Genomic DNA, 11,148 nt, shown 5'->3' with positions numbered 1-11,148 from the left:
TGCAGCCATTACTGTTGTTTGGCGGGTCCGGGCTGGATTCAAACCCGCCACCTTAGGTGTATGTGGCTGGCGCCTTAGCCATTTCAGCCACAGGCGCCAAGCCTTTTTCACTTTTTATTTTTATTTTTTGTTTTTTGATATGATTCCACATCTTCCCAATTATGAGTTGCACTGCAATAAAATTTGAGTGCAGGTGTCTTTTTAGTGAAAACCCTTTTTTTTCCTTTGGGAAAATACCTAATAGTGGGATTGGTAGGTCTGCTTCTAATTCTTTGAGGAATCTCCATACTATTGTCCATAGAGGTTCCACCAATTTGCAGCCCCACCAACTGCTAGTGTATAAGCGTCCTTTCTCTCTCGTCCACACTGGCAGCTTATTGCTTTTAATAAAAGCCATTCTAACTGGGGTAAGATGATACCTCAGTACTGTTTTAGTTTGCATTTCCCTGGTGATTAGTAACACTGAGCATTTTTTCATGTTTCTTGGCATTTGTCTATCTTCTTTTGAACATCTAAATACTTAAGTGAAGGAAACTGTCTTTTTAAAATAAAATGCCTAGAGGCTCGGCAGCTGCAGCACAGTGGCAAGAGGGTTCAAAACTGGCTCAGGCCAGCTAAACAACAATGACAACTACAACAAAAAAACAGCCAGGGGTTGTGGCGGGCACCTGTAGTCCCAGCTGCTTGGGAGGCTGAGGCAAGAGACTCGCTTAAGCCCAAGAGTTTGAGGTTGCTGTGAATTGTGACGCCAAGGCACTCTACCAAGGGCGACATAGTGAGACTCTATCTCCAAAAAAAAAAAAAAAAAAGCCTAGGAAGAAAGACTGGAAGTACACTAATGTCATAATGGTTAGTGGCCAGAGTGGCACAAGGACAACTTCTTCTCATTTTTCAAATATCCTGCAGTGTGTTTATAAATACCACGTACGCAAGGCTTTCTGGGTGCCAGGCACCGTGCTGAACCTTTACATTCTTGACCTCCTAACAACTCCATGAAGCAGGTTTCATTGTGCAAATGGGGGCACTGCCCAGGGAGAGGCTGCCGGCCCATATAGCTGGTTCGAGAGGGTGCTGGGCCCCATCCACCCACCATTCATTTGGTCCAGAGTAAGCAGCCCTTGCGTGCTGTCAGCAGGTTCAGGGCTCAGTGGTAGGAGCAGAATCGTGGAGCTCCAGTAAATAACTGGAGGGAGCTCTGTACTCTGCCCTGACTAGAACACACTAGTGAGGCCAGAACAGGAAAGGCCCCAGGGGAAAGAGCAAGGACACAGCGAGAACCAGAGCTGGGGGTTCTGTGTGTGTCCTCAGAGGGCTGGAGACCCCTGAAGAGCTTGGCAGGGAGAGTTGAGAAGGTGTCCCTCCACTATGAGAGAGTGCCCAGGAGGAGGCCTGGGCTTGAGAGGGGCTCTCAAGAGAGGCTACCCAAGAGCGTGCTTGGCTCAGCAGCAGACTCTGATTGGCCCTGGCCATTGCCCAGAGATGGGGGGTCAACTGGCCTCTTTGGGGAGAGTCCAAGGTGGCCCTGGGCCCTCTGGAAGCTTCTGAACCCAGCAGGATGAATAGGCTTCTATGGCCCCTCAATAGGCCTTTCATCAAGCTTGGCCTCTCAGAGCCACTCCAGACCCTCCCTTGGGGCAAAAAAGACAAAGGACAGTGCAGGGAGGTCCTTGGAGGGAGAAGCACTGGTCAGCAGGTCCCCATGTGAGTGATTCCATGGGTTTGGCAGGTCTCTACTCCAGCCTAGGGGAGTTGTGAGTGGGAAACCTGTGTCTCGTTCAGAGTTCAGGCTCCTTCATCCCGTGAGCCAGTCTCTCCAGACAGACCCCTGAAGCCTGCCGCGTAGCCCTGACACTCCAGCCTCAGCTTTAGTTCCCTGACCAAACGCCCACACCCCCTTGGCAGCCCATGCTCCCTCTCCAGCACCTTTCTGCCTCAATCATGGTACCCCAGCTTGTTCCCACCACGAGTTTTGTCCAAGTTTGCTCAGCTGTCATGGCTGTCAGTCTTCCGTCCTCAACCCACCCCATGCAGGCCTTCCCTTACTGGGGCCCTGTACGATGCCCACATGCTACCTGTAACAAGCACCTGAGCCCTTCCCAGGAGTGCCACTTTGAGCTGCTGCACCACATCTGATCTTCATGAACATCCTGTGAAGCAAAAATGAGGAAATTGAGGCTCCAGGCCTGAGTCCCTCAACCGAAGTCACCCTGCTAGTACTTGGCAGGGCCAGACCACAGCCCACACCTGCCTACAGAGCCATGCTCTCAGCTCCAAGGTCACAGCCACTTAACCTCTTGTCACACTGGTTCCTAACTACCTGTTTGAGCTTGCCCTGCCCCACCAAGTCAAGGTGCCTATGGCAGGGCATCCTGGGGCCCAGCACAGGGCAGCGTCCATAACAGGGAGCCAGCGAGTGAACAAGCAAGTTCACGGCATGACATACACTTGGTATGTTCAGAGAATAGCAGAGTGCCTTCTGCACTCACCACAAAGTCGCTGTCAACAAGAACTTAGTCATATCCCTTCTTAAACTTGCACAATGTTGCAAGTCCTCCAAGTGCTTTCCCAATCCCCCAAGGATATCCTGACAATCCATTTTCCAGCTGAGGAAACTGAGGCCATTAAGTCCAGGTTACCCGGTTCATAATGCAGGCCTGCACTGTGCCAGGCACTGCATGGGGTCCAGGGATACAGTGAGGAATAAACCCTGACCTCGAGGTCCCTTTCACAGGGTGGGCCCCTCCAAAAGAACAACCCACCAGACCGCCATTCCCATAAAGCAGCAATTCCTGCAAAGCCACACAACCATCCTGTGACTGCACCTGCCACCTCAGACTACGGACTGTTTCCAGACAGTTCTGACCTGCCCTATGCACAGTCATCAAGCTGCAACAGTAGCTCCAAATTCAAATTCCCATTGCCTACCAGCTCCTTACCCCTGGGCCTCACTCAGACTCCTGACTCACTGGTTTGCTTCAACAGAAGATAACCTCCTGCAAGACTAGCTGCCCTTCATTCTCCTGAGTGGTTCCTCAGCCTGACACCCACAAGGAATGCCCCAACCCAGACAGGAGCCGTGCATCAGCAACCCCAGCTCCCCGGCCCTGGACACAGCCCAGCCATTATTCCACTTCTTCCTGCCTCTGACCCAGGGTGCTTATCAAGTCACAGACCCTCGAAACCCAGGCACTGTGAAAAGATGCTCAGGGCCCACTGACTCCAGCCAGGCCACCGCCTCTGTGGAGATGCTAAAGCCCAGAGAGAGGACCTTTCCCCATGCAAGTCCATCCCTCACTCACTTCTTCACCCACGACTCACTACCCAGGCTCTGAGCTGGACACCAAGCACACATCTGGGTCTATTGCCCAACTGTAAGTCTGAGACTGCTGACCCCTGGGCCCAACACCCAGCCCACCGCAGGCTCTACATTCAGGCCATGGAGGAAGAACCTCCCTTGTGTCCTGATACAAGGCCCACGACTCGCCACACAAGTCGAGGGCTCATGGGCACCTTGTAGGCCCTTCAGCTCTTCTGCCTTCACTGCCATCTAGCCTGCTCCCCTTGGAGGCCAGACCAACCCCACACAGCCCATCCCACATGCGGGCCTCTTTCACTAGCTCCCCAACCCCAACGGCTCAGGCCCTGGTCAGCCCCCCTCTGCTAGGCACTTCCTCTTCAGAACACCTTCCCATGCTCAAATCCACTTTCAAAGCCTCCTTTACCCTCGCTTCTTGTAAGACATCCCTCACTGTGAAAGCCAGGGAACTGGGTTCTTCCTCACACGCTAGACAGGCTACTCAGAAAGGGCATCACATGCCTCTCCTTGGAGAAATGGGCATGTCTGCATGCCAGGACAGCTTGAGCCTGGGAGAATTAGGTCCAAATCCACTGCTGCTAGGGGTCCCCAAACAAGCACCTTAACCTCTCTGAGTCTTAGTGTCTCCCTCTGCCGAGAGACCCCCTTCTTCACAGGGTTGCTATGGAATGAAATGCTGCTGAAACAATGCTGGGCCCTCAGGAAAAGGAATGGCGGCTGTTCTGGCTCCAACTATCCCTGGGAGTCAGCTGGCCTCACTGGACTTCAGGGAAGGCTCCTGGATACACAGCCTTCTTGTCGCAGCCTCTGGATGAAGATGACCTCATCCCTGCACCCCACGCAGCACAGCAAGTCTGGCTCAGCCGATTCTCTGGGGTTTGCTGCAAGGACAAAGGACTCCTGGAGCTCAGCCACTGCTGATCGGCACCTGCTGCATAAAGGCCAGCTCCCCCTGCCCAGGTCAGGAGGAGTCCTGAATCCTAGCCCCCCACCTCCCTGGCAGCGGAGCAGTCGCTGGCAGGCCTGTGTCAGCACCTGCCAATGCAGACCACTGCAGACCCCAGGATGGACCTGCAGATGGGGGAGGACACACAACCCCAAATGTGAAGGCTGGTGGACAACATGGTTCTTGTTCCACTTCGTGGTGCTGGGGTAGGTGTGTGAATCTTCCCACTTGTCTTTTTTTCTTTATTTCTGTTGTCCCTGTACCCAAGCACAGATGGCACTGACCTGCCTGAGCAGTGAGTCTGCTTGTCAACAGGACTTTTCACAATTGACTCCATTTCAAGCAGTTAAGAGATGGACTGTGGGCAGCGGTTATAGCTCAGTGAGTAGAGCACTGGCCACATACAACGGGGCTAGTGGTTCAAACCAGCCTGGGGCTGCTAGAACAACAATGACAACTGCAACAACAACAAAAATATATAGCCAGGCATTGTGGCAGGCGCCTGGAGTCCTAGCTGCTTAGGAGACTGAGGCAAGAGAATCGCTTAAGCCCAATAGTCTGAGGTTGCTGTGAGCTGTGACGCCACAGCTCTCTACTGAAGGTGATAAAGTGAGACTCTGTCTCAAAAAAAAAAAAGAAATGGCCTTCCATGGTAGCCAGCCTAAAGAAATAATCAAAATACAGAAAACTAAATAATAAAGAGCTTGCTGCAAGTTATTTACAACATGAAAACTTTTTTTTTTTTTTAAATATGGAACGCTTCACGAATTTGCGTGTCATCCTTGCGCAGGGGCCATGCTAATCTTCTCTGTATCGTTCCAATTTTAGTATATGTGCTGCCGAAGCGAGCACCACATGAAAACTTGATCAAGCTAAATTTCCAGTAAGACCTATTAAGTATGGCATATCCACTTAACTACTGCACAGCCATTTAAATACTGTTTGCAGTACAAACAACATGAAAAATGTTTTAGGAATTTTCAATGATGAGACATGATTTTTTAAATCTTCTACACAGAATATCAAGGATTCTTCTAAAAGGCTCTGTATGTCAATAGTGTGCCTCTGAGTAACTAGAACTGGGAATAATTTCTTCCTCTCTTCTATTTCCCAGTTTCTATGATGCGCATATAACACCTTTTTTATTGGAAAAACATGTGTCCTGGGATTTTGAGGGTTTTCTTTTACAAGGTTCCTGTTCTGAGCTCCTCCTCAGTGGCCTCCTGGCTTGGCTGACATTCACAAGCCTTCCTGTTTCCAAGAGGGAGGCAACGAGACCTGAGGACAGCAAGCAGAGCTGGAGTGGCAGAAGTCCCTCTGCAGAAGGCTGAAAGCAGAGGGGGAATGGCCGGCCCCAGGCTGCAAAGCGGGACAGCACAGTCCACACCCTGGTCAGTGGTGCCAATATGGCTGCTGCAGAGATATCCCGGCAACAGAGGCCCTCAGCCTCTTTAAGGTGTGCAGTCCAGCATCCTCTGGTTCCCCTAAAAGGACACAGAGTCCCTGCCTTGGGAGAGAGTCTCCTGGGCTGCTCTGGCCCTAGGAACGGGTAGAAGTGGGAACATTGAGACCTCTTCCTTTCCAGCCATGTCTCCCACTAAAATCCCCCACCAGGTTCCCACCACTCACATCCACAGATCTTAAAATAGGCTTAGGAACTGAAAGAGGCCCTCCTACCACTCCAAACAGCCACACTTCCTCCCTGTCATGCTGGCCACAACCAGCTCTGCCTGCCTTTGGGTTGGAGGGACACCAGGGGCCCTGAGAGTCAAGGGAGACAGTCCCTAGTGACTGCAAAGCAGCCTGAATTTCAGGACAATGCCATAGTTCACAGCAACCTCAAACTCCAGGGCTCAAGTGATCCTCTTGCCTCAGCCTCCCGAATAGCAGGAACTATAGGTGCCTGCCATGATGCCTGGCTTATTTTGCTTTACTTATTTATTTATTTATAGACAGAGTCTCACAACGCCTGGCTATTTTTTGTTTTTAGAGACCGAGGTCTCGCACTGACTCAAGCTGGGCTTGAACTCATGAGCTCAGGCAATCCACCTCCCTGGGCCTTTCAGGGTGCTAGGATTATAGGCATGAGCCACCGCACCTGGCCTCTTATTTTGCTATTTTTAGTGGAGATGGGGTCTCCCTCTTGCTCAGGCTGGTCTCAAACTCCTGAGCTCAAGCAATCCACCTGCCTCACCCTCCCAGGTTTCTGGAATTACAGGCGTGAGCCACCTCACCTGGCCACAACTGTGATTCTGTGTGCGAGCACTGGGTCATACGTTTTCTTCCCTGGACAGTAAGAGCACTCTGTGTGGCAGCCTGTGCTCAGCCTGCACCTGCTACATCTCATTTCCAACCTGTCACTTCCTTATACAATCCCCAATTCCCTGTTTATTGTTCCTATTTTACAGATTGAGAACATTGAGGCCTCTTCCTTTCCAGCCATGTCTCCCACTAAAATCCTCCACCCCGGTCCCTGCCACTCACGTCCAGCTATTCCAGCTACCCTTGGCCTAGTGAAATGGCAGGGAGCCAGCCACAGGTGAGCAGCACTCTTCCTGATCCATGGGAGATGCTGGTGGCCTGGCGCACAGAAAGGGCTCAGCACAGAGGCCAGGCCCCCTGGAAAACAGGCCCCCTCATTCCTCCAGCCTATACCAGGATCCTCTCCACGGCTATTTGCATCTGCATCTGGCAGATACAGCTGGAATCCCACTTAGCACCTCCCAGCTCTGTGAACTTGGGTGAGTCTTTCCTCTCTGAAATCTCCTCCCATGCAAAGTGGGGTAATGACAGAACCCAGCAACAGGGGAACAAGGCTAAAGGAAACACCACAGTGTGGAGCAGGGCAGAGGCGTCAGCCCTCAGCCTTCCAGTGCAGAACATCTCACAAGTCACACCTGTAAGGCCTCCTGTGGTCAGGACCTGGGAAATACCAAATTCTCAGTGGAGCACCCCTCCAGCATCGACACCCTCACCCCACTTCAAGCTGCTGAGCCTCTGCTCTCCACCCAGCTCAGCTCTGCCAAAGGGCCACACGTCGACACCCACTCCCTGGCTGGCACTGGGGCTCCCTTCTCTGCAGCCCCTCTGCCTCAGTGCTCACAGCTCAATCTACCTTGGTGAGGCAGCATCACCACCCTCAGGACAGGCCTGGGTGGGCTTCATCTCTGCACAGAGTGAAGCAGTTAAGAGCATGGGTTCAGACAGATTCTGCTACTTCCTAGCCTTGCAGCTGGGCACACGTTACTTCCTTCCAGCCTGTGTTCCCTCACATGATTACTTCAAGGATAAAAGGAAAGAGAACATAACACACTCCTTTTGCCCTGCAGTGTTCCAAACAGAAGAATCCCCTAGGCCTCCCCAAATGCCCAGGCATGAATGGCTCAAAAATGTTCAGCCAGGGCACAATACAGTCCCCCACCCTCAGCATGACGCATCTCAGGAAACACACCAGGTCCTGGGGCAGTCACAGCCACACCACCTGAATGTCAGAGCTCATTACAAAGGGGCCTGGCCGCATAGCACACTTGGGCTGACACTGACAGCCCAGCAGAAGGCAGACTGTGGCAGACTGCGTCCACTTTCGGTCCAGATGTTCATACACCTGGACATTGAACCACCTGGTTCTTCCCAGCTCAGATTCCGGAGCCCCACAGCAGCTACCATGGCGAGCCAGCTTGGCTCCTCAACCAGCTGGAACCACAACAGTGTCCTGTGGGTACATCACCAGAACCCTGCTTGCGGGGTGACCACAGCCCTGGCTGCTTCCAGCAGGGTTGTTACTTCAGCTGACAGTCACTTATGCGCCTGACTCCTCTCCCCCATCAACTGTGCCCTCCTGCAAAGCAGGGATCAGAGCCAACACAGAGCAAGTACTTAAAGGTGCTTCTCCTGCAGAGGCCACCACAGATGAGACTCAAAAGTCAGGTTTGGATCCACAAGGTGCCTTTCATCACACAAGTGGGGCCAGAATCCCTACATGGGGAGGGCCAGAAGCTTTGTCCCTTCCCACTGGCAGACACTGATTCAGAGATGACAGTAGCTTGTCCAAAGTCAAGCGTCTCTACCTGAGGCTCCCCTGACACATTCAAAACAATCTCAGAGGATATGACACAGTTCTGAGTAACCTGAGCTTTAATTAAACAACAACAAAAAATCTGAGATATTTAAATTCATCCATAATGTAAAGGTTGTCACAGCTATGAAGTGGAGATGAAAAGACACCATCCTGACCCCGTGGGTTGGGAAGGTAAGTGATTCAGTGGCTGTACAAGTGCTCTGAGGCCATGTTCGGGGTTCAAATGTTCTGCGTGCTTGAGCCAACTATTGGGTCCTAACTCTGCTCTGGGCACTAAGTTCCTAAGGAGCTCACTTCCCTCTGAACATCAAATCTCTCCTCTGAAAACTAAAAGAGATGAACAATGTGGCCCTCTGAGGAGTTAAGATTCCAGTCTCCTTGGTCACCTACAACCTTCATTGGCCAGTCCAGAAATTAATTCCTCCATTTGTTTGCTAAATGCTATTGGACATATATGTTCTCATATATACAAAATATGCCCCATGGAAGGCCCTGAGAAGACTCAGACTAGGCAATACCCTCAAGGGCTCACTGCAAACTGAGATAGTCACACAGTCTAACACAAAGCCACAACTGTCCTGTGTCCACAGAATATACCCAGCACGAAGAGAACACAGGCAGTGGAACAGGACTGCGTACCGCTGGGTATAGGAAGAGTTCCCAGGGTGGCAGCCTTGGAGCTGAGACTTAAATAAGACCTGCAGGTGCTCACGGGACAAATGGGCATGGACAAGTTTCCAGGCAGAGAAAACAGCCCTGTAAAAGAGGAGAGCTTCAGAGCACACAAGGACTGAGTTCTGAAGAAGGGTGAGAGGCGAGACCTTGGGTGTGAGGGAGAAAAGGAGGCCAGGAGAGCAGACAAGGTAATCGTCCGAAGTCATCAATTCCTGGCTGTCCCTGAGCAAGCTTCTGGTTCTCTAACCCCCAGGCTCCTCATGGTGCTATGGACATAATATGGTTACTTGGCAAAGTCAATATTGTGTCAGGAGTAAATGACAGGGCATCTGGCACATGCTGAGTTCCCAGTAAAAGCTGGGTGCCAACATCACTGATCTTGGGGGATGGCCCTGAGGCCTCCTTAGGGACAGGGACTACCTATCAGAAGAGAAGATGCTCACAGGTAAAGGCAATCAGAGCACAGAAGGTCTGGGTGGACCAGAGAGCAGGGAAAACCTGCCTGGAGCTGCTGAGCAAACAGGGGGCTATAGCAGATGGTCCTGCAGACCCACCCCAGCTCATTCTGTGCCAGGTGACAGGTGGGCCTGCTAGGCCAGCACACAGTAGGTGCTCAATAAATGTTGCTGAATGTATTAATGAGCATTCTCCAATTGCTGCTCAAAAATAAATCTTGACACCTATGTTCTCATCCCTCCCACTTTATAAGCACCACCCCCGCCACCTCCTGCAAGAAATCTCCATTCCCAGGCCAGCTGGGCTGGGACCTGCTCACTGAGAAGTGAGAAGCGTCTTGGGCTAAGCCTGTCTCCTATGAAAAGGAGGATTCCAATGTATCCTCTCCTCACCCCAGCCTCCTGGGTGTGGCCTGCTGAGGGGCCTGTACTGTGTGACCTTAGAGTGGACGCCTTTGAGCTTTAGGACTCAGTTTCCCCAATGGTGAATGAAGGCCACTGGTAGAATCTGGAAGGTTGCATAGGGACTCAGCAATGCTGTTGCCCCTCAGAAATCCCCAGCCCAAACTGAGAATGGGATTGGGGGTGGGGGGGACAATGAGGTATGAAGTCATTCCCTGCATGGAGAAGGGAGGGGTCTTTTCAGGGAAAAAAATGACAAACCAGAGACTACAAAAGACAGGACTCCTGCTAGGCTAAGAACCAGTGGATCCATCAGTAATGAATTACCTCACACTCAGCCAGGCTGGGAGACCCCACCCACACCTGCACTCCCAGGCCCTTTCAAACAATAAGAGAGCCCCCACCCCACCCAGCAGATATAGGACTTAGGCCCTCCTTAGATCAGAATTATACCCAGAGGCAGCAGGTCCTGCTCTCTCTGCCAAGTGGGTGAGTTCAGGGGGCCACTGCCCAACAGGTCCCTGGTTAGAGCTAACCGGTAAGAAGGAAGGCTGGGTGTGGAAAGACAAAGGCTTCATGAAGGAAGCCGGATCCTCCACCATCCGCATGAGCTGGGGACAGTGGCCAGAGCGCTCTCCGGGGAGGTCCACCTGAAGCCTACGCGGGACTGGCGCTGCCGTGCTAGATAAGGGTCTCCCCAAATCCCACGCCCACACTTGCAGCAGCTGCGCTTCCTCGAGAAGGAAGAGGACTTGCAGAGGTTTGGAGAGGAAGGAGGGAGATGAAACGGACACCCAGACGGCTGGAGAAAGACATCGATGACCATGGAAACAGAAAGAGACACAAGGAAACAAGGGTGCGGGGACCCAAAGCACAGACGGGGATACAGGGACACAGGAAAGAGCCAGATGCAGAGACATGGGGGCGCATGGAGGAGGACAGGACACAGAGACACACGGAGGGAGGACAGCGACACACATCGATATGAACACACAGAGACAGACCCGCACAGAGACACACACGCAGAGACAGGTACACCCAGAGGCCGCAACACGCGACTATCGACAGAAGAACGCGCGGAGGCGCGCACAGCCCGCGACGCTCCATGCCCAGCCAGCCCAGGCCTCTCCCCCGGCCCGGCCCGACCCACTCACCGAGGCCGCAGACCTCGCGCCGCAGGCAGAGGCGGCCACGCTCCTCAGCTATGGCTCGCAGCATGTGCTGCAGCGAGCGCTCCTCGGCCTCGGCGCCGCCCGCAGACTCGGGGGAGGCGGCG

General features: G+C 52.6%; 1 protein-coding gene and 1 non-coding gene across 2 annotated transcripts in view; both read right to left on the bottom strand.

Moving 5' to 3' along the window:
- Nucleotides 1-11,142, bottom strand: part of KIAA0930 (KIAA0930 ortholog) — a 39,676-nt gene extending 28,534 nt beyond the window's left edge. The window contains exon 1 of the mRNA XM_012801270.2: nt 11,027-11,142. Within this exon, the coding sequence (XP_012656724.1) occupies nt 11,027-11,090 (64 nt within the window). The 5' untranslated portion in view covers nt 11,091-11,142. The remainder of the gene's footprint in view (nt 1-11,026) is intronic.
- On the bottom strand, nt 5,008-5,114 carry LOC111723084. Its single transcript, XR_002771703.1, has one exon. It is a non-coding gene; the product is annotated as a U6 spliceosomal RNA (small nuclear RNA).
- Nucleotides 11,143-11,148: the final 6 nt, after the last annotated feature.

Source organism: Otolemur garnettii, unplaced genomic scaffold (genome assembly GCF_000181295.1).
Source record: "Otolemur garnettii isolate 467f Iridium unplaced genomic scaffold, OtoGar3 scaffold00007, whole genome shotgun sequence".
Taxonomy (NCBI): domain Eukaryota; kingdom Metazoa; phylum Chordata; class Mammalia; order Primates; family Galagidae; genus Otolemur; species Otolemur garnettii.
Note: the sequence above shows the minus strand (reverse complement) of the source record. Positions and strands in the feature narration are given on the sequence as shown.